Source organism: Phascolarctos cinereus, unplaced genomic scaffold (assembly GCF_003287225.1).
Source record: "Phascolarctos cinereus isolate Bilbo 61053 unplaced genomic scaffold, phaCin_HiC Scaffold_3;HRSCAF=262, whole genome shotgun sequence".
In the NCBI taxonomy this organism is placed as follows: domain Eukaryota; kingdom Metazoa; phylum Chordata; class Mammalia; order Diprotodontia; family Phascolarctidae; genus Phascolarctos; species Phascolarctos cinereus.
Window position 1 is genome coordinate 82468738 of NW_027555736.1, and position 24747 is coordinate 82493484.

At 38.1% G+C, this 24747-nt stretch overlaps 1 protein-coding gene across 1 annotated transcript in view; it reads right to left on the bottom strand.

Annotated features, from left to right (window-relative positions):
* Positions 1-3342: 3342 nt before the first annotated feature.
* KIF20B (kinesin family member 20B) overlaps positions 3343-24747 on the bottom strand; it is a 107792-nt gene continuing 86387 nt past the window's right edge. The window contains 6 exon segments of the mRNA XM_020964150.2: positions 3343-4126; positions 8186-8328; positions 11854-12007; positions 13480-13575; positions 16033-16233; positions 23314-23475. Coding sequence (XP_020819809.1) covers positions 4049-4126; positions 8186-8328; positions 11854-12007; positions 13480-13575; positions 16033-16233; positions 23314-23475 — 834 coding nt within the window. The 3' untranslated portion in view covers positions 3343-4048.

Here is a 24747-nt window from a genome sequence, read left to right on the forward strand (position 1 = left end):
TCAAAACTCTGTCCTTCATAGCTGATGGATGGCATTGGGGATTGTGAAGGACATACCAGCTTGACCAGATCAGCGGAAACATAACTGCAATACAAAACTTGAGTTTTAAAGGCAAACAATGAAAATATTCAACAAATGCCCAGGGAGCTCTTTACAATGGTAAGGTAAAACAAGATCAGTGAAGTGCCTAGTGTGATATCAGCCGCTCCACAAAACTTGGCCACATCATGCCTCTCAATTTTTCTCTACCTCTTATAGCTGGAAAAGTGCACGACTGCCAATGAGAAATCGAAAATGAGGTTACTAATAAAATCATGTGAAAACCAGACGTCCCAAAAGTTAAACACGTGAATGTTGAGGATTGACTATACATCAGGGGGGTCAATGTCAAAAAGAAAGATCCTGTGTATACCAAAATATTTACTGCAGCCTTTTTGATGGTAGCAGCAAACTAGAAACAAAGTATATATCCATTGATTGGGAATAATTATGAATGTAATAAAATTTTACCATGCTATAAGTAATGATAAATATGAATATGGAAAGACAAGTAGAACCAGGCAAACAATATACATAAAAGTGACAGTAATGTAAATTAAAAGAATCACAAAATAATCCAAACTAAATGCCATGACAAAAAGGACCACGCTTGGCTGACCCCCAAGAGGAGACAGATACGAGAAGACACCTCCCTTGCTTCTTTGCGACCATGGGTCTGGAACATTGCATGAAACATCAGACTTTTTGATGTTGCTTGGTTGGTTTTACTGAACTTTTTTTCTTATTTTTTTTTCCTTCTTTATTCTAAGGGATAGCTCCATACAGTGGGAAAGGCAAATGATGTAAGAACAAAAAATGTCAGTTAAATTTTTATTTTTCAAAAATCAGTCATCCGGACCCAATATTAGCCAAAGTATTTGACTTGAATTCTGTTGTCTTTTCATTATCTACATTTACATCATTGTAGTAATTTTGTAGTTTATTCGTTATGATGTGCTTTCTTTGCATTGCATCAATTGACAAATGCCTCCAATGTTTCTCTCAGTTTTGCAGATTTTTTATGTTTTCTATAGTACTTTATATTCTTTACCATACAACCATGTATTCCCTTACATTCATATTTGACAACTTGTTTGACCACTGATTCCCTACTTGTATGGTCTTGCTCAACCATTTATTTGTCTGGACCCCAGTCCTGACTCTAAGGTATTGTCCAGGGTGATTCTATGATAGACTCACAATTTGTTTCTAGCTTTTTGCTACCACAAATAGAGTTGCTAGTAATATTTTTGTATACTTGAAACTTTTTTTTTGATCACTGAGTGCTGAGCCTGCAATCAGGAAGATCTGAGTCCAAATTTAGACACTTAACAGCTTTCTGATCCTGGGCAGGTTACATAACCTCTCTCTGCCCAAGTTTCTTCAAATGTGAAATGGGGATTATAATAGCACCTACTTCCCAGGGTTGTTTTGAGGACCAAGTGAGGTATTTGTAAAGCATAAATGCTTGTTCCCTTCCCCCCTTTTCTCATATAATTCCAAATTATATTACAAATAAAATTGACAGGTGCACAGTTCCAGCTATAGGGTATTCATGTACCTGTCTCCCCATAGCCCTATTAACACTTTTTCTATCTTTTGTCTGATTATGAACTTTCCCCCTAACAATAGTTGTGAATGGTATGACTTTCCATTCTTCTCTAGTATTTTCCCCCCTACATTAGTGTTGACATTTAGATATTTTATCCATTTGGAACTTATTGGAGGGTGTGAGAAGCAGCCCAGGATAGTGGAAAACTCACTAGACTTAAATCCCATTCCCAACATTCCCAAATCTGTAAGATGATAATAAGCATACCTCTAATACTTACAGGATGGTTTTAAGGGTCAATAAAAGATACTCTGTTAAACTGCTTTGTAAACTTTGAAACACTAGATAAATGTCAGCTCTTATTATTATTGTACGGTTTAAGATGTTGCCCTACAACTATTTTCCGCCAGATTGCTTTGAGGTTTTCTTAATAGTTCTTGCCAAATAAAACATCCCATCTTCAGTAGCCTGCTGTTGAGCTTACTGAACCCTAGTTTTCTGGTATTGGCTTGCTTCTAGGTTTTTCTAATCTATCTTATTCCACTGATTGACTAGTATCAAATAGTTTTGATGATGATTGCTTTTTTAATGTAATCTGAAATTTAGTAATGCTGGATCTGCTTCACTCCTAGTTTTTTTAAATAATTATTTCCCTTGAAATGCTTGACCTTTTGTTCCTCCAACTGGATTTTATTTTGTTGAGTTCTACAAAGAAACCCCTTGGTAGTTTGAGTGATATAATATGAACATTGCAAGCTAATTTTGCTACAATCATCATTATACTGGCACAGCCCAGTAATGACTAGCAAATCTCTTTCCAGTTATTTAAAATTTTAATTATCCCAGTAAAGACTATTTTGGAGTTATCTTTAAGTGATTCCCATGTGTGTGTTAGTAGATCGACTCTAACATCCTCCCACTTTCTGTTAGCAAAAATTGCAGGGTGTCCCAAAAGTCCTAGGGCAGTTTGAAGCTTCAATAACTTCAGAAGTATAAATGCTACAAGCTTATACCCCAAAAGAAAAATTTGGAAGTTTAATCATTTATATTTCTTTTACATTTAGGTTTGTGAATTTTGAGTAATTTTTTTTAAATTTTAACAAGATGGGGCACTCTGTCATATATATGTGACAGTTTCTGGATAACACTTTTTTACACTAGGGGAGTCACAAAGGCTTGACCTTTTGCTTGACCTCCTCTTGCTTGACCACCTTGGTCACCTGATCTATCTCCGTTTAATTCTTTCTGTCCTGTAGGCATCAAAACTTTATTCTTTGGACAATTTTCAGGCCAAGATTACCAATGTAGTCCTTTCAGTTGCTGAGAACAGCAGCTGATGACATAAAACCCATATTTCTTAACATCCATATTCTTTCAGTGATGCTGTATGCATGAAAGTTGTGGAACACATGATTCTCTAAGAAACTGAAGTTGGAGATCACTTACAGGGCAATGGAAAGGTATGAATAGGCTATGCAAATAAGGAATGCAAAATACTAATGGCCTAACAGATGTATCAAAAAAGACTAGTTGGTCAAGTAGGTAGAGCAGGAGATAATTGGTGGGCAACCTGCATGCTCAGTTGCCATCAAGAAAATACAGTAAAGACCCCAGCACAATAGGGAGAGCCCATGGAGAAAACTTATGGAAGGACATGGAAAAGTTACACAGGGTTAGCAAGTGTGGATCTGTTTGGGATAGACTTTAGGGGAGGAAACTGTTCAATCAATGAGACTACAGATCCATCGGCATAGTCTGAAAAAGCTTTTTATTACTTTGACCTTTGTACACAATAGCATATGATCAATTTTTGTAAATATATGTGATGCATAGAATATTTAGATGGGCTAGACACATGATGAGGCTGAGGGATGATGTAGTGCTCAATATCTGGAGAAAAAAGAGCATTCCAGTATTTTGGATGGATTACCTATGGAAAATTTATGGCAAGACAGGGACGAAAATAGCACAGAATAGGCAGGCATGGACAGCTTGTGAGCTGCATTGGTGGAAAGAATTTCCAAACTGATGAGATCACAGATCCATGAATATTTGGTTAATATTTTTTTAATCTTTTCCCTTTCCAGCACAAAGAGATAATGTATATAGTCAGTTTCTTTCCCGTGTACCAAAGCCCAGGAAAAACAAGTTGGGAAGTAGTATCCTGCTTAATGATTCTCATTAACCTCATACCTTTATATTCAGTCATCTGGAAGAAATTCATACACATAAAAAGGCTACTTTTCCAAGCCTCAATATTCACAAAATGAATAGTTCTTGATAAATTCTTCTTTAATGAATTACAAGTATAAAACATGTATATAAAAACATGAATGTATACAGAGAGAATTAAGGCATCATAATATGTACAAACCATCTTTTAAAAAAAAGAAAGCTAGGGCATAAATTACACTGATTATGAATGAGAAGTTCGTTAAAATATTCTCCAAATCTGACTCATTTGACTATTCTGGTTCGGAGTCTTCGTTTGAGAATCTGGTGATCACTTTCTTTTTCTTTTTGATCCATAAAAATCTGAAATGGAATTATTTCACGTTTAAGATTTACATTACTTTTAGAGAAAGAACGAGAGTCACATTATTATTTGTAGTTGTACTTAAATTATTATGAATTAAAAGTAGTAACACAGGCATAGATAACTGCCATTTGTTTTAATATCCTGCTAACAAGGCACCCCATTTAAAAGCATGGAAAAACAATTTTTACAGAAATGAAACAATTTTTTCCCTTTAGAAAATGCCTAACTGTAAAACAAAAGCACCTAATAATCCATACATTAAAGTACAGAAATATTACTCAAAAAATATTAAAAAAATACTTGATCATAGAAACAAATTATGCTGAGTTTCACAGAAGCACAGAAACAGCAAAATCGTAAGTGGCTGAAAAAAAGTGAAGAAACAGCTTTGTAGTGGATCTAGCTGATTAGGTCAAAGAGAAGCTTACAGTTGTGAGATCTACAACTCAAGGGCTGGGAAGTGACATTTAAATAAGGAAAGAATAAACAGATTATGAGTCTTATGAGGTCTGCTACTAGGTCTGAAATTATCTAACTCCTCCAGTGCTTAACTAACTAGCCCAGTGCTTTCAATATTTATCCACTACATTTTATGTTGTGTGATTCTGGACAAATCAGTTCTGTCTCTGGGCTTCATGTTCTCCTCTCAGTAAAATGATGGGGGTTGACTAGGTTATCACTACAGGGTTGGTCTATTTTTTTTTTAATTCTATTATTCTAATAAGCAAGGGACTATGGACAGGAGAGTGATCAACATACAACTATATTTCGAAATAACTGAACAGCTCCTACTTTTCTCCCTGCCCTACTCTGCCGCCTCTAAGTTTCTTTTTTTTCCTTTGGCGAGCTGCCACTGTTGCTAGCAGATCTTTCAAAATGTTTATGGATTACTTCCTGTTCAATTCTCTTCTATAATTGCATTTCCATTCAACTTGTCCTGCTTGTTCAACCAAGCAAATGTACATGTGAAAAATCAGAAGTTTTCTTATAGTTATCTATAATTCAATTTTATAGAAAAAGGGTAGAGAAGAGATTGGGTGCTAATTTGAAAAGTTTTGTTGTGTTTTTTTTTTGGGGTGGGGTGCAGCTATTCGTTTATGTCCTAACAGCAAAAGTAATAATAATAATAATAAAGGGTTATAGCATCACAGAAATCCAGAGTTGGAAGGATTCCCAGAAGACATTCTGATCCAACCTAGACTCAAAACAGGACCTGCACAATAATATCCATCCCCAAAGTAGAGGTCCAGTCCGTTTCAACCTCAAGTGAGGGACAGTATACCACCTCCACCTCCCAAGACCGTCTGATCCAATTTTAGACAATTTTAATTGTTAGGAAGCTTTTATTTACATCAAACCTTAATTTGCCTCTTTGAAGCAGAGCAAACTTAGCAACTCTTTTACATGATAGCCCTTTAAATACTTGGAAACAGCTGCCATATTCCCCCTAAATCTTCTCTACTTTAAGCGACATTTCCCCTCTTCCTTTTTATCTCCTGATGCCTCCCCAGACCCCTGTGAAGTGGATTTTTTGATCCAAGTTTAAAACTCCATTTATCCCTTAATAGTAATTTAAAAATTACATCTTTTTGGCCTACTAAATTTCATCTTATTCAATTCTGTCCAATGAGCTAGTTTGTCAGTAACTTTTCAGATATTGACTCTGTTGCCTAGTTTATTAGCAACATCTTCCAGCTTTGTGTCATCTGAAAATCTTATGAATGGACTCTCTATGCCAGGGATTCTTAACTTTTGTGTCCTACACCAGGTAAACTATGGCCCATGGGCCAAATCCAGTCTGCCACCTGTCTTTGTACTGCCTGTCATTTGTTTTTGTACTGCCCAAGAGTTAAGAATGGTTGTTACATTTTAATATAGTTTTATTATATTTGAAAATGTAAAAATCATTCTTAGCTCATGGGCTGTATAGAAATCTGTGGGCCAGATCTACTCCTTGGGCTATAGCTGGCCAACCCCTGCCCTGTAGCTATACTCTGTGATGTCTAGCCAGGTAGGTTTTAGCTAGGAAGTTTTCTCTCCCACCATACCACCACCTCCCCATTTCCTTTCCAAAGCCTTTTTTTTTATTATATTCACCTTATGTCTTACAAATATCATCTTGCTAGCCTTTGTTATGTGTGTTCCACTCCTTGCTTGTCTGTCACATATGTACATATATATGTATACATATGCATACACACACACACACACACACACACACACACACACACACACACACACACACTTTTTTTAAAACCTGAAAAACAGAAGTAGTAGCAAACCTTTGGAGCTGTCTCTGATTTTTTTTTCATTAATAAGTACTCCCCTCTGCCTGGATATTCAACCAGTTCTAAATTCACCTCTTCTCTTCCCTTCCCTCCTTTCTCTCCCTCTGTCCATATGGGGTACCGTGACCTTACCTGTGGGTGCTATGTCCAAAGGAATGTAAATTTTAATGACTGAAACCTAGTAAGATATCCTGGGATTTCCTGGCTAGACTTCTTTCTTAAAGACCGTGCCTTAAACAAAATTCAATCTGACTCTTCTTGATTGGCCAATAGGTCCCAGCCCAAGCCTCACTGGGTCACTGTTTAGGCTCTGATGGCTCAGAGTGAGTGTAAATAGTAATTGTTTCTGTTTTGGCCAGAAACCCTGGGGTCTTCCCCTCCCAGAGTGATTGGGTTTTTTTTAATTAGGTAAAAGGGCCATTCCTTGGCTCATTTGTTAACTAGCCTTAATCACTGAATGGGTGATTCAGTATTGCCCATTCAGTGTTGCCTCAGTCAAAGTGAACTCAGAAAGACCCTAGCTTAAAAAGGCCAGGGTCTCCCACTCATGGGGGCCATCTCCAGTAGCCCTGATCCAGTAACCCAGATGGCTCCAGAGGAAAAATTGAGGCTGGTGACCTTGCACAGCCCTCCCTCACTTAAATCCAACTGACTTGCAAGTCATGGCATCACCTTCCTGATGTCATGGTCCTCTTCAAGAATGAAAGACAAACAACAACAAATTCACCTAAGCACACTGCTATCTAGCCCACATCTCACCATCTTTTCAACAAAAATAGCCTTAGAGACTATTGAATGCTTTGCCAAAATATAAGTAAACTATTTACATAGCAGAATTCCCCTAATCTCTTAGATTTATATACTTGTCAAAATAGGATACAAGGTTAGTCTGGCATGACCTGTTCTTGGTGAAGTCAGGCTAGCTAGCTCTTTGTGATCACAACGTTCTTTCCCAAAAGCATCAAGTATCCCTTTAAACCTTCCAGAATTTACACATTGGAATTGAAATCAAGCTTACTGGATACTCCCTTTCCTGTTGTGAAAATTGGGTCCTTCTATAACCCTGTGGTATGTCTCCATTTTCCACAATCTTTCAAAGATCACTAGCAAATAACAAATGTTTAATAAGCACTTGTTGATTGACTGATTGATGACTTAAAGTGGTCGCAATTTAAGACCGGAGTTCTTGCAAGGCCTTCAGATGTAATTCATCTGGGCCTGGTGAGCAGAATTCATCAATGATGGTACCAAATTCTGATTAGCCATTTCTGTCTTGTCCTTTCCAGTTTAAAGATCCTTCTTTTCCAAAAAAGGAGAGAAGCAAAATAACCAGTGAGCAAATATCCTCTCCAGCCACAGTGATCATCTATTTATCCTAAGCATCAATCCTGTCCCTTTTTTGATTCTCCTTTCTACCTTATGGCTTCCTGACACTTCTTATTGGACCATGGCATCCTTCTATTTTCATTCTCCAGTGACTGGGGATTACCCAGGCAAGTAAATTATTTACTGAATCACTATGGTAGTGATGGCAAAAGCTGGCAATGGCTTTAAAAAATTAAAATGAAGGTGGCTTTCATGTGCATAATTGTAACTTTTACAAATACAGAATTAATGTGTCTGAAACAGAAAATATAAGTGCATTCCTACAGATGCATACAAAGCATTTGTTTCTAACATATTTGGTCAGGAGAGAAATTCACATTAACGTTTGGAATATTAACATGGCCCTGACTGCCAAACCCCAAACACAGGAATTTTACTTACCACTTGGCCAGCAATATCTAAAGGACTGGAAATCTCACTTGTATACAATTTCCGTTTGGCTCTCTTTGGTCGGGATCCATTTTCTTTACCTGTCTCAGCAACAGCAGGCTTTGAAGGGCTCATTTTTTCTATCAGCTTCTTTGCTAGAAAATGAAGTTTGCTTTTTAAAAATTTGTTTAACAGAGCAATTTACATTACTAGGGGAAAAAAAACATTCCAGGGACAGTTCTACCGAAAGGGGAGTGGGTTCCTTGAAAAGGTGCCAGAGGTAATGACTCCTGAAATGGTGCTTTGGGAATACAAGGTAAATAAAGACTTCCAATAATATTCTTCTCAACAGATTTGACTAATACTTAATAAGTTCCTGCCATTTATAAATATAAATACACACACACACACACACACACACACCCCACCCCACTATTTCAGGAGCTAAGAAATACAGACAAAAACAAAATAGCCCCTGCCCTGAAGGAGCTGATATTTTACAAAGTAGTTTCAGGAAAAATAGAGCACTAACAACCAGGAGGATCCAAAAAAAGGAGGTAATAGATGAGCTGAACTTTGAAGGAAGGTAGGAATTAAAGGGGAGAGGAGGAGGGGCTCAGAATGAGGAAGCAGTACATCCCAGACACAGGGACAGCTACAGGGGTAGGAGATGGAATGTTGCATTTGGAGAATAGCTAGGAGACCAGTCTGACAGAAAGATAGAGTATATAGAAAGATAATAATATGAAATAAGGCTTTAAATATTGGGCTGATCTCTTTGTGGAGGCAAAAAATAGGAAACTGAGGAAGCACCCATCAACTGGGAAATAGCTGAACCAGTTATGGCCTACGAATGCAATGGAATTGTTGTTCATCCTTCATTTTCTCGAAGAGGACCAATGACATCAGAGGTGATGTCCTGACTTGCTTTGGTAGCTGGATTTAAGCAAGGCAGAGTTGCACAATGTCATCAGCCTCACTCTCTTCCTGAGTCATCGAAGGCCAGTGGCAGAACAAAAATCAAAATTAGTGGCGATGGCAGGAGATGCAGTAGATGACCTTGGCATTTTTGATGTCTGACCAAGCTCTAAGCAGCATTCCACAGTGCCTACTTCCACCACCTTAATGGCCATTGAGGCAAATTATTCTCATCTGCCCATTCTGCCGGGATAAATTAGAGGACATCCCCCAACTCACTGATGGTTTTAAGGCCTGTCAGCTACTCTCAACCTGGTTTAGCCTGTCTGCCAATACGGTTTTACCAGCGGGGCAGGTAGATGGCACAGTGGATAGAGGACCGGCTCTGGATTCAGGAGAACCTGAGTTCAAATCCGGCCTCAGACACATAATACTTACTAGTTGTGTTACCCTGGGCAAGCCACTTAACCCCATTGCCTAGCCAAAAAACAAAACAAAACAAAACAAGACGGTGTTACCAGGTGTGACCGCTGCACATACTACAGTTTCTTGAAGTCACAGGGAAGAGTGGAGTGAATCAGGTGGACACCAAAGGTGGATCAGCAGCCCTGAAGAGGGCTCAGCAAGCTCTCACACTAGAAGTACTATTCTCCCTGAACACCCCATATACTCATGGGTTGAAAGAAATGATGTAGGGAATAGTTACAGAGAAGCCTGAGAAGATTCATAAGAACTGATGCAAAGTGAAATGAGCAGACAAGAGAGAACAATTTGTACAATAACAAAACTTGAAAGACAAACAACCTTGATCAAGCAATGACCAGCTGTGATTTCAGAGGACAAGTGATGAATCATGACACCCACCTCCTGACAGAGGCAATGGACTCAGAGTAGAGACCAAGACATATTTTTTTTAGCAAGACCAAAGCCAGAATTGTTTTGCTTGACTCTCTATATTTGTTACAAGAGTTTTGCTTTTCTCTCCCTCTTTCTGTCTCTTTTTTTTTTTTGATGGGAAGGATAAACAGGAGGAGAAAGAAATGGGAGAGAAAATTAAGAGGTAAAAATAAATAAATATCAGGCTGAAGGGTTTGAATTTTATCCTAAAGGTAATAAGAAGCTACTAATGATTCTTAAACAGAAAAATGACATTATCAGACCTATGTCTTAGGAATGTTAATTTGGCAGCCATATGAAGGATAGACTATATTAAAATGCAATTATAAAGGTTTTTAATTAGGACACAAATATAAGAGTTGAAGTGGGAAGTGTTGAGGATCCTATACTTGAATGGTGACCATATGATGGGAGAGATAAGAATGGATGTGAAGACAGATCAACAAGACTTGGCAAAAAATTAGACATGGGTGGTAGAATAGAGGGTGATAACTGCAGTCAGTTATTATAAGGATGGGGGTTGACATCAACAGAAACAGGGAAGATTTGAGTTGTGATGGATTGTGGGGGAAGAAAACTGTTTTGAACATGATAAATTTTTGTTGCCAATAGGACTTTAAAATGAAAATGTTCAGCAGCCATGATGTGGGACTAGAATTCAGGAAAGAGATTAAGGCTAAACATATTTCCCTCCTGAGTCTATCACATAGGATGACATACATGTTTGTTGAACTGAATATAAAGATTTAGGAGTCATCATTAAAGGGATAATATCTAAACCCATGAGAACAGATGAAATCACCAAAGGACAGAATGTACAGAGATTAGAGGACCCACGATGGAACTTAAGAGACACTCACATTTAGGACTAGGAATAGTCAAAGATTCAGCAAATCTCAGCACTGGAATCTGGCAAGGAACAGGCAGTGCAAGGACAAAGGATTCTAGGACTGAGGACAGTCTATAGTTGAAGTGGTCAACTATAAAGTCAGGCCTCTTAGGGGAGAACAGTAAAGCCAGAACAAGGGTGAGAGATCCAAATAGGGACAGACTAAAGGTCACAGTGAAAACAAAGAATAACTTTAAGAAAAGTGAGGCAGAAGACAAAAAAAAATTAAGATACTGTGATCAGAGATGGATTTCAGAACACTAGGTCAAGGAGACAGCAGAAAGACAGATGATGGCAAGACTAAGAGTGTGGTCATCCATCTGTGTGGCTGAGATGGAGTGAAGATGTAGGCTGTGGTAACTGAGAATCAAGGGGAGGCCTGGGTGTTTGAGGGGATATCAACGTATGTACTAACGTCCCCATATATTAGGCAGAAGTTGAGGTGGAAAGAAAAACTATAGGCCAACGTCTGAACTCTTAGATAAATGAAGATAAAATATCTAGATGCCAACAGATAACTGTGACAAGAATACGGGCATGGTGAGACAGAGTGAACCTCAAATGAGGAGAGGTTGCCAAATGACAGTGAAAAAGGGATGGTTCTAGAAGTGGCAAAAAGGAGCATGGATTAATAAATCCTTGGACGAAGTATGTATATTCCTCTCCTTGGCCTAGTATGCTCAGGGGTCATGAGAGAAGAAGCAGCCAATACTAGAGAAGGTAGCCAGGTACAGTATGTTCCAGAAGATTGTTTTCACCAGCTTTTCCTCTGATGGGTTTTCCATCCAACCTTCTTCATTTAATCAATAGGCATATGTGACATTAGAGACTGTTAGAGCTTTGTAAAAAAAAAAAATCTAAGAAGAGATTTAATTAGGATCATACCAAAAATAAAAAAAATTCATGAAATTTTCTTCAGGGGTAAAGAGAGGGAAATTTTACTAGACCTCATACATTTAACTAATTTTCTACAAACCTTTTGAGTGAAGAATTGTTGGCGAATGTTGTAAGAACTCCCCAAACTTTTGTAATGTTCCATCTTTTTTCTTAGTGGATGACTTTCTGCTGAGAGCAGGCACCTGATTCCGTAAAGAATAACATGCCTTTCTAGATGATAAGGTGGTGGAAACCTAGTGGGTATACAAACATTTTTATTTTTCAAAAATGTATGAAAAGGTAGAAAAGTATTGAAATTTAACTTTGCTTCATTTCTTTACTATTATAGTGTAGCAAAACTCTTTTCTTTTACTTGTTCCAACTCAAAGATATGAGTTGTATAAGTACAAAACAATAAATACAAAAAGTTTAGAACTTTAATATATCCTGTAAGTCTAGTATAAGCAATTTGATATTTTTTAATAAATTGTTGAGCCTCTTTATAGTCTACCAATTGTTATATTTGAAAATTAAGGTAAATTGAGAGATAATGGCTCGAATATGATCAATTTATTTGTTAGACTAGCAGTAACCAATAAATTGGTTCTATTGCCTCTCAATAACCAAAGACCCTGAGGTAGGGTTTTCTAGACATCATATAGTTTTGGGAAGTACAAGAGAACAAAGAACAGAGTTGGGCAGGTAGGAAAGATAATGTAATTGGTTACAGGGTAGACAGCATCACTGAGGCGGGAACAACATCGTTGGTTACATCAAGCAAATGGGGCTGGCACTCCCTTGGGGCTGTCATTAAGGAATACATGATTGATTATGGGCCTATGCATCCCAAGGACATTGTTAATGGACCAGGGATAGCAGACTTCCTGGCTCATAGGAGGGTTCGTCAGGGAGATGAGACCCTCCTTAATTGTACAATGACAGGCAGGGACAGGCAGTATGCCTTGTGAAAACATGCCAGATCAACTTATAGGCCTTTAAAGATAACAAACAGATGTCCTAGAGTTTTCCCAGGAGCTGAAGATATGGTAGGTAACAGTTTTTCCCATTGAACTGAATTCTTGAGCTTAACTCAAGGACATAGAAAGGTGGCTTTAGGCAGATGCAGACTCAATTATAAAAATCAATACAGCATAAAATCAATTACATTGTAGAATCAATATAGTAGAAATCAACATAGTAGAAACTCAGGGTAATATTAATTTTGATCTTTTCACAATGAAGATAAATTACATTTTATCCCAGTCATGGACACTGCTGTCTTTGGAGGCAAGGCCAAGGAAAGGAAATTAAAATGGAGATGGGGCATAGGCCAAACTGGAAGAAGGGAAAGCTTCAGTAGAGGACTTTGACTAAGCAGATGCCCCTAGACAACAGTAGTAGATAGGCTATACAGGGATTTAAGCTGGAGACTGAGTTGGTGAAGGCAGGGAGTAACACAACAAGGGCAGCAAAAGTTGACATGCTAAGTTTCAATCAAGTTGGGTATGACAAGGTATCCTAACCTCTGTTTTATTTGATCCAGTTTGCTGTACCCAAGGTATTCCAGGTGGAGCTTAAAGGTAGTGTTGTACATCTTAATAAATTAATATGATTGTGCTTTAGGCTAATAATTGATAATAACACTTCACTGTCATTAAAATTTCTGCAAATAAGATTCAAACTAATGGCCACTATTAAGGGGAATGGAAAAAAAACCCCAACAAACCTTCTGTTCCTTTTTGACAGAACTGCAACCATCTGAGCCTGGCAATTTAGTTCTGGGTGTGGTAACATTTTTCTTATTTTCATACTTTACTAAGTTCTGGGGGGAAAAAAATTACAATATTGGTCCATCGATAATGAATTTTTCTCCAGTGACTTCTTTAAAATCTTAAAAAGTCTGTGTTGTTACCTAAGACATTAACTTCAATGTCATAAAGATAGCATAAAATACAAAATTTAAACCTGCTAAATAGGAAACAATTAGAGAAAAGGGTAACTTTCCTTTTTCAGTCATTCTTCAGTGAATATAATAGCTAACTCACTCCAACCTCACCCTCAATAATTCAGCACTTAAATGCTGTACACCCCCAATTGTCTAAAAGAGCCACAAACTAGAGATTCCCCTGCTAGGCACACACCCCAGGGAGATGATGGACAAAAAGTCCTCAAAGACTACAAAATATTTGTGACAGCACTTTTTGTGGTAACAAAGAACTATAAAGTAAATTCCATGGGGAATGGCTAAACAAATTGTGTCCTATGAATGTAATGGGGTATTACTGTTCTGTAGGAAATGAAGAACATGAAGAAAAAGGAGGCATGGGAAGATTTATATGAACTGATGCAGGTAAGCAAAGCCAGGAAAACAATATACATGACTATAATATAAACAGAAAAACAATCACAAAACAATCAAGACCAAGTGTTGTGAAATTGTACAGAATAAGTCTGACACCTCTTCCAGTTCCTTTGCAGAGGTCAAGGTCCATTGGTATGGAACACTGAATATAGTGTTACATTTTTTCAGTAGGTGATCTGTTTTGTTAATTTTTTTTTCTCTTCTTCCTCTTAAAAAAATTATTTGTCATAAGAGATGGCTCTTGGAGGGGAAGGGAGAAAAAGAGATATGGGGATATATTTAGGTGATAAAGATGTCAGTAAAAATCTATTTTAGTCCCTTTCTCTCCCCAGAAAAGATGTGTTAACTTCTGTGGGGGAGATCCAGCACAGAATCCAAGTTGAAGAGGGATTCACTAAGGATGGTGAGGTCCTCCATATGTTCTTACTTACAAATGACATTGGGCTAGGTACATCAAGCCCTAGAAAACTGTAGAGCTTCTTGGAAGGGAACCATAACCACTCCAAAGAGTTTGGTCCAACCATCCACAAAGAATGACTATATATGGGATAGACAACGTTGGGCCCAGAATTAAACCATTAGGCCCATTAAAATGGCCTAGATTGCCTACATGAAACTGCAAAGCTTGGGGCAGCTAGGTGGCGCAGTGGATGGAGCACCAGCCCTGAAGTCAGGAGGACTTGAGTTCAAATCTGACCTCAGATCAACACTTGACACTTACTAGCTGTGTGACCCTGGGCAAGTCACTTAACCCCAATTGCCTTAAAAAAAAAAAAAGAAGAAGAAACTGCAAGGCTCCAAACTTCCCTCAGAACCCCAGCCTATCTTGTTAATACCACTATTCTATTGGTGTTTTTGTAAGATATGCAATAGTACAGTCTTCAAAAAAATTAAAAATTACTGTCACTAAGGGCACCATAGAGGTGCATTGTGAGTGAGACTGGAAGAGATAAGAAAGAAGGAACTTGAAAGAAGAAATGGAATAAAAGAAGTCACGATGGATAGCAAAGCATCATGGATAGGAAAGCAAAGAAGGCTTCCAGTTATGAACCCTCTGGTAAGAACTGAAGAGGACGGGCAGGCATGGAACCCCACTTGGGTACAGCATAGTTTATGTATTCTTCTTTATCAAATATCGGGGCACTTTTTACTCACATCCATGGCAAGGATCATTAAAGTCTGTCATTCTAAATTGGTCCACATATGTAGAGTTTGAAGAAAAAAGTAAAATCAGATGTGGGAGGGTATGGCTGGGCCCCTATCAATTACCAGGCCCTGGGGAACAGAAATCATTTCAAGAGAAGTCTCTAAGCTGTGGAACAGATGACATTTCAAGCGAAGAGAACATTGGTGACCATTAGACCCTGCCACATAAGCAGCTACAGCACAAAGGTTTATGCTTCTTTCTTGGAAATATGAGGGAAGGGTTTGCACTAGTGATGTGGTGACTAGAAAAAACATGGAGACATAAAAACTCCCAGCATAGTGAGGGGGAGGGGAGAAATAATATCCTTGAGGGCCGCTGGGTCTAGGCAGGACTCTTTGTGAGGAGCAGGAAGACAAAGGGGAGGATGTGTGCTAATCGGAACCAACATAAGCACCAGGGCTTTCAACACGTATTCTTATTCTGTGTCTGACAACTGTATTCTTTATATCTCTTGCTTGTATCAGGTGAGTTATTTGTACAATTTGTACAATTATACCTGGATTCAGGGCAGCTGCCAGCAGCCTCTCAAAATATGAGGTCCACCATAAGTGAAACTTTTAAATCAAGGATTTTCTGAAATTCACATTTAAAATGTGATTCTAGAGATTTTAAATACAGCTAAAAATCAGCAGGTCCTAGAGAATTCTGAAGAAGGTAAAAACATAAAAAATAAATGTTTTTGGACACTGACTTGTCAGGGAAGGATTTACCTCTTCCATCTCACTACTTTTCCTCTTCCTTGGCTTGGATATCTTAACCGTCACTGGTATGGAACTACCAGGATGCTTCACTGACATCTTGTTAGGCAGCAGAGGAGTAAACTGGATCTCTAACTCTGATTTTGGGAACCGAGTCGTGTGTTCATTTTCTGTAGATACTTCAGAAGAGTCAAGGACTACACCTGAACCATCCTAGAGTTGAAATGGAAAGACAAAAAGAAAAAGACAATTTTACAAAGTGATGGATTCATAACTAAATTATACTGGATCACAGTGGCTTTTCCTTATTGTGATTATCAAGATACAAACTGTATAGACAAAGCTAAACTTAAATGTTAAAGGTGTACTGCCATGGAACTCCTCAATTCAATTAAACAAATATAAATAAAGCACTGTGAATAAAATAAAAAGAGTTGTAAAAAATAATAATAAAAAATAAATCATTGTAAACAGAGCACTATTCTAAGTGCTGGAGGAGATACAAAGATTAGTGGTTCCTGTATGACTTGTAGTGCAGCACGAAGGGCATATCCACAAATAATTGTAATATACAATATGTATAATAAGTAATAAGGAAGGTAGAAACAAAGTGTTATTGAAGACCAATCGATTTCACCTTGACGGCCTTTCTAAAATATGCCCCTCCTCCCTGACACTGCTACCCTTCTAGTGCAGGCCCTCGTCACCTCACATCTGGACCACATTGTAATAGCTGCTAGTGGGTCTGCCTATCTCAGATCTCTTCCCACTCCAATCCATCTTCCATTCAGCCACTATAGTCATTTTCCTAAAGCACAGGTCCGATCATGGCACACCCTCACTCAAATTCCAGTGGCTCCCTATTGCCTCCCAGGAGAAAATACAAAATGCTGTGTTTGGCATTCGAAGCCCTTCACAACCTAGGCCTCTCCTACCTTTCCAGTCTTCTTACACCCTACTCCCCAATACGTATTCTTCAATACAGTGACACTGGCCTCCTGGCAGTCCCACAAACAAGTCACTCCATCTTATTCTGGGCATTTTCTCTGGCTATGCTCCATGCCTAGAAGGAATGCTCTCTCTCCTCAATCCTGCCTACTGAGTTCCCTGGCTTCCGTTAAGTCCCAACTAAAATCCCACTTTTTACTTAAAGCTTTCCCTTATTTCTCTTAATTCTAGTGTCTTCCCTCTATCAATTTCCTATTTGTCCTATTATAACAATCAATTATTAAATTAGGATTAAAGCTTTATAATTGCTAATAGATGCAATTGCCCAAATCCTCTGAGAACGTGCTCCTTGATTTTGGACAGGACCCCACCCAACTAAAAGACCTGTCTGCTGTTTAGAGTATGAAAAGAATCTCATCCAAGTAAATCCTAGCTCTAAAGCATCAAGCTTAAGCTCCTGCACCCCTCCATTAGAGTTTAGGGCGACCCAGCTCATGAAGGAGAAAACCAACCAGAGTGGTCTGGTTAGAGAGAGATTCCTTTGTCCAGATTGCTGGAGGCAAAGTCCCACTAGGAACTTAAAGAATTTGGCTGGTGAAGGAAGCAGTTCTTACCTGGAGGGAGGCAGTGGAAACAGAGAAGGGGGACAGACAGACAAATAATACACAGGTAAAATAGAGAGAATGTAATAACTGACTAGAAATGAGAGGAAGGATAAAAAAGAGTAAAGACTCAAGAATCTGAACATGGGGGTTTAAATTTACACAGGATTTCTCCAATCTGAGTTGAGCAGAGTAATCATGGTTTTTTGGCAGAGTAGAGAAAGACAGTAGAGGAGGGGGAAGGCAGAAATTTTGCTAATACCATGACTGGAACCTGATGTCCTTCCTCCATGAACTAATTAGTGTTCCTTCAAAATACTGCTAGGAGAATGACTAGAATAAAAGATGGGCTATTTTCCATGAGCAGAAAGGCACCTCCCACCCACCACTGAAAAGAATAAAAAAGAAAAAGAAAACCCTGCAGTAGATATGCTAATTCAAGCAAAACTAATTCATACATTGTATTGCCTACTTATTCTGTCACCAAAGGTAAGAAAAGAACCCAAATTAAGAAGTTTCCCTTACCTAAATATGACTATGTGCAATTGAAATCCCATTTGTTCATACAGATGTCAGTACTGAGATTGGTTTAGATTTCCTTAACAACTTCATATTTATTTTGTATAAATTGACATACTATATACATATGCTGTTTCCCAACAGAATATAAAGTCCCTGAGAGTAGAGACTGGTTTGTTTGTGATCTACAACACTCTAGCCCAGTGCCAGATACATAGTACGAATTTAAATAAATGGTGGTCAACTGAGTGATTGATCTTATGTACCTAATGTTTTTTAAAAAGAAATCTTTGTTTAGTCATTAAGAGAAAACCTACTACATTACCATTTTCTATTCTACTAGAAACTAGAAGGGATGGATGGATAGCCCTGGCGCGGATTCCAAACTCCGGAATACAGAGGTTACTTTTCATTTTTACTTTTTATTCTGGTGCTTAGCACAGTGCCTTGTACATAGTAGTCACTTAATAAATACTTGTTCAATGAACTTTACTTTGGGTAGTCCATAGGTAGAGGAGTCTAAAATATTAACATACAATTAGTGTCTTTCTAAAAACCAGAATGTTTTGTTTATAATCATTTACCATTTTTTGTAAATATGATTTTAAACATTAAACTTGGTCTTTTAAAATGTATTTAATTTTATTATAAGGTTATGTATTAGTGTTGACAAAATTATGAGTCAGACAATGCTTTCCACATCTGATTTTTATAGCTCCTTTAATAATGAATACAAATACATATTTTCCATTTAAGATTTTTGTTAACTGCAAGTGCCGTCCTCATGCTGTGAATGCAAACAAATTGATGTCACTTGCTAGAAAACATAAACACAGTGATATCACTCACTAGTAATATTGATAAATTGAGGCCTTTTTTCTCTCATATTAGAATCCTGTTGGAGCTTTTCTCTCCATCTCTATCTGGGTCAGCATTCCCAAAGGGTAGAATTCTAAGGAAACCATCTAACTGCTTAAAGCAAAGGCTTTATTATCCATTACTCAAAAGAACATGTCTCAAGGACTCTGCAGTGGTAAAATTATTTAGAGATAATAACTGTTAGAGTCAGTTTCTACTGAGCGTTTTAGTCTGCTTACCTGTGCAATCTGCTGCCCTTCTCAAATTTACCTTTTTCCCTTGGGAAGATCTATCCCTGTTTCCAAAATCATGTTAATGCTGACCTCAGCCCAAATGAAGTAGTGTTTGGTAGCACCCTGGTTCCAAGAGATAACAGAATTCTACCTCTTAAGTAGAGCCCTTCCATCCTAGCTGCTTATTCCATCTAGCCAATCACTGCCCTCAAATCCTTAGGAACAAGACAATCGAAACACTACTGATGTGTCTCAAGAGATGGGACCTTTTTTTCTGTTTAATAAAGGAAATCTTGTGAGTCATGCTAGATGCTACAGCCCTCCCAAGCCTCTTTGGTAACTGCCATTCCTTCCTCCCCCAACTAAGTGATCTGACACCCAGGCAGCTGGTAGAAAACAACTTTTGGGCTGCCACTCAGTCTATGGTGCTGCAACCTCCCTCTAACTAGACATTTGATGAGTTTCCAGCGCTAGCCCTTTCCCTAATCACTAATGGATAGAGCTTAAGGCACATGGCTGGCAAATGTTTCTTCCCTTTTCCAACTCTTCCAAGGCCTCTATTGACTGTAAAAAGTGTCTTCCAATAAACCTCATTAGGATAGGTTAAGTTCTGTACATAGGGCCTTTTTCTTTCCTCCATGGATGTAGTCTTTAGTGTATCATAAAACTACTGATTTAGAAAGCAACTGTAATTAAACACGGAAAGTAATATTGATAAAAGAATCTAATCAGTTTCCCTTTCCAATTACTTCCTGTGGACCCCAAAAGTAATCCTAACTCATCTAGTGAAAGAAGAAGGGCACTGAGTGGTCATATTTAAATAATTTTCTTGGTTGATCTGCTGGGAGCACTTGGAGCCCACAAGTCAAAATTAGTAGTGAGCAGAAGAGTAGTGTGGAAAGAAGGAAAGGGAACATTGCTTCCTTTGCCCTCATCACATCATCTAATATTTCTGCTCGCCTGCAGCTCTACAGCCAGTCATTTCTGAAAATATTAAATGTGGCCAGCCATGTACAATTACAACATAACATTCTAATGAGCAGAATGGTCAAATGCAGAAAGCTCCAGGCTTTAAACATTTCCCCAGGTTATTGTTCCTTTGTGCCTGCAGTGAGTCTCCAAAAACAGATGGTTGGTAGAGGACCGATGATAAGTCCTTCCACTCTTTACAGAGCTGGAGAGCTATAGGAACACAGGGTTGCATGTACTGGAAGATTTGGTTATTGAAGTGGTTGGTTTTTCTTATTTTTCTCTGTTAAAAGGAAAAGTTCTATTTAGATGGAGAAGTGGGGCATATCAAGAAATAGTACAAAAGGTTCAAATAAAACTACAAAAAATTAGGTGGCAAATAGGATCATTCCAAGAAGAATTAAATGTGACTTTTGCTAGCCAAGAGGGCCATCTGAAAAATGCAAGTAGCTCAACTACACCAGAAAACTACCTTTAAAGTCACACCAGTAATGCCCAAGGAATTAAATGAAATTACAGTAGGTAACTTCCACAACCAGACAACCGCACAAAAGGTCAATCTTCCAAAGCAATAGAAAACGAGGTTGCTGGAAAATGCAGCACCCATGCTCAGGTAAACAAGATGACAGCCTCACAGCCCTACTACAGATAGGTCAGAGACACTCTGTCTTCGCTGGCATCAACAGCCGAAGCCTGCTCCAGGAAATCCTCAGGATTGTGGGAAACCCACAGTAAAGGAACCAGAAGAGATAGCAACCAATACAGTATGCCTGTGGTCATAGTAGGTCCTTGACCAGGACCCACAGGTCTGGGTCCTTAGCACTCAACCCCAAAAAACAGAAAAAAATCCCTGAAGATCCAGCACCCTAAACTCAAAGATCCAGAGGGCTCTAACCCCAGTAAGCAGAGGTCAGCTTAGGAATTCAGGTGATCCACGTTGAGATTAAGGACTCTCCACCCCACCCGAAAGTACAAGTGGAGAAGGTGGGCCTTGGCACAAAGCCCCAGTGCAGGAGCTAAGGTTGGTGAGATGAAGAAGCAAACTACTATAAAGAATTACAATAGATCTGGAGATGCCCAAAAATCCAGATTGGAATCCAGTAACTGCAACAAGAAGTGAAAACTCAAAGGAAAAAAAAATTCCCACAAGAACTATGTGAATACCAAGAAGAAATGAAGCAAAAAACAGAAAATAGCCTGCTACAAAAACAAGTGATGTGGAAAGCAGGTCAAGAAGAGATAATTTAAGAATCACTGAACTCTGTGAAAACTATGATTTAAAAAAAAAAGTCTATACACTATGTTTCAAGAAATAATAACAGAGAACTTCCCATATATATATTGGAATCAAAGAGCAAACCACTTGATGAAAGAAATGCCAAAAAGAAAGTCCCAGCAAAGACAAAGCTAAAATCCAGAGCTCCCAAGTCCCAGAAAACACACACACACACACACACACACACACCCACCACAAGCAACCAGAAAGAAAGAATTCAAGAGCCAAGGGACCAGAGGCAGGAGCATATTTGATTAATTGTTTTAATGCATAAAAATCTGTCTCCCCCTGTAGTGCAAAGTTAAGGAGGTCTGGTTCCGATTGGTTGTGCAATTGTATACTTTGCTTATTAATAAATCGATATGCTTGGATGCTCGAACCTTTGTTTCCTCAGTTGTTTCATCTTTCATGCATCACAGTAGAAATAGATCAAACTGAAGAGAGAAACAGGATGGGGAGAGGAGTGGTAAAAAGGAAGGATAATACTGGGGAAGGAATAGTCACAAACAAACAAAAAACCCTTCCTGATCCTGAAGGAAAAAAATTAAAAGGAAAAGGAAAAAAAAGCAAAGAGGGTTTCTATCAATTGAGAAATAGCTGAATCGTAGTATGTGAATGTACAGAAATATTACTGCATCATAAAAAATGATGAAACAAATTATTTCAGTGAATTCTGGGAAGCAGGAACTGGTGCAAAGTAAATACAATGCCAACATCACTGTAAAGAAAAATAACTTTAAATGATGAATTTCCAGAGGACCTATAACAAAGAACATGACCCACATCCTGATACAGAGATGTGGCCTCAAGGTATGGAAGGAGACATACATTCTTGGATGTGGCCACCGTATGGATTTGTTGTGTTTGAGAATGCTTATGTGTTACAAGTTTGGTGGTGGTTTTTTCAATTTTGTTTCTGATTAGGGAAAGGGTTGAAGGAGAGGGGTAATGACAAGTGAAAGAAAGAGAAGAAAAGAGAGGAAGTCCTTTGAAGCATTTTTAAAAGTACAGAGTACATAGGATGATTCAGAGGGAAGAACAGACAAGTGGGACAGTTTTGAAGGTGGTGAGTTAAGTTTATTATAAACTTTTTTTAAAAAGTGCTATAGAATGGAGTTTCAATTTTATATACTGTCCTCTTTGTGTGATCTGTGTTGTATATAGAAATGGTTTTTTGATATCTGTTAAGTTCAGAATTTAAAAAAACTTAAAAAAAGAATTAAATATGACTTACCTTTTCCCTAAAAATGACATAAAGACAATAAGCTGGGGTGAATCTCCACCGGGAATTTCTAATATCACCCTCCAGTAAGCCAATGACTATTATGTTGTAAACTACTACTTCTCCAATTTCAGCTCTCAATGTTTGACATTCAACCTTATCCAAAAGGTAGAAAAGAGAAAGGAGGGACGAACGGAAAAGAGTCTGTAGATTGTGCTTAATTTACCTCCTCCTCCCAAAAAAGTAACAGGTATACTTTAGTTCATACAACAATTGTATTAAGGAAAATTCTGTTAATTTTTTTTGTAAATAGTTCAGATTTCCAGTGGCTACTGGAGCTCCTGATTCAAAGGAACCCTGTAGGAAGTTGATTTGTAATATTAAGGATACTGTAAATAATCACCTCAATTAAAATGTTGTGTAAATTTACATTTCCATCTATCAAGTTTGCTTATATTGATATATGCAAAAGCTTTTGGGGCAAGTTAATAACAAATTTGCCCTATCTCTGAGAATAGTTTAATATCTTGTCAAATGGTTAAATATTCTCTCAATAGAAAATAAAGTAGGCATGGGTCAAATCAAGTTTTAAAGTACAATTTTTGTAAGTCTGTGCCATTGATAATAATGCCATCAAATTCATTAGTTCTACAACAATGGACCCACCTCTGTTTCAGCCACAGAGAGCTCATCACTTGGACGGGGCACAGATGATGTCTCCTTCTCAACTGTCTCAGAATTGGGGAGAAGAACATTTCCAGACTTGCTGCTATTGGGAGGAAGGGCATTTCCAGACTTGCTGCTATCTGGATTTTGTTTGTCCTTTTCCTTAAAACAGAAGATTAACATAAGTTATAAAACTTTGAAAAATATTTTAAAATAGTCCTGATAAGGAATATAGACCCCAAACTGGTTGGTACAAATTGTAAACTGGATTAAAGTACGCAGATGAAGCATTCATCTTCCTCCAACTCTTAAATGACTTGCTTAGTCTCATAGCTACTACTCTGCTAGTCCTCAACGCTCAGATTTCAGTGTTGTCTGTAAATTAAGTCCTGTAAATTCTACTTTTATGGTGTCTCACATTCTTCTTTTCCCATTCTATTTCACTTCATGCTGCACAAGTCTAGGGCCTTATTAGCTCATGTCTGGATGATAGTAATCATCTCCTAATTAATTTCTTTCCTATGATCTTTTCTGCAGGATCTGCTTCTATGTATCATGAATTTCACTCTGTTCCTCCATATAAACCCTCTATCCCTCAAATGACATCCTTAATATCTATACCAATGAACAGAACACCCACATAATGAAAAAACTAACTCTTGGAAGTCACTTTGCATAATTACTTTTCAGAGTATACCTAACACACACACACACACACACACACACACACACACACTCACTCTCTCTCTCTCTCTTTAACTTTTAAAAAGTTAGGGGGTGAAATGTTTATTCAGCCAAACATGTTATGTATTGTGAAGATCAAGTTACAAAGCCATGTGCTATTAACTCCCCAGTTTATGGCAAATGAGAATGTTATGAAATCATCTTGCTGTACTCACAGAAATATAAAAAGATCTTTCTCTCAGATTTCAGAAAAATCTAAAATCTAATCATCATGCAGAATGACTCAGATTTTGATACTTTACACGTTCTCAGCTCATCCTAGTTGCTCACCCTTCTGATTGGGGGGCTTGAGGGAAGAGCAATAAATTCTTTCAAAAGCCTTTATGCAGGGCTCACAACCTTCTAGGTAACTCCATCTTACATAAGCAGCTCTCAAATCCATGGAACACCATGAAGCACCCCCACCCCTTTTTACCTCTTTTTGTAGGTTGTCTTCCCCTATTAGACTGTAAGCCCCTTGAGGGATGGGGCTGTCTTTTTCTTATTTATAGCCCCAGTTTTGAGTACTGTGCCTGGCACATAGTAGGTACTTAAGGAATGTTTACTGAATTGAAGTCACAACTGAAATTAGGCCTCGTGTGAATTAAGTGCTAAGATGGGGGCATCTCCCTCTTCCTCTTTCCCTCCCCCCACAGTTAGGAAAGATTGTTCCCTGAATTATTTTTTTATTTCCTCAAAAAAAGAGGTCTC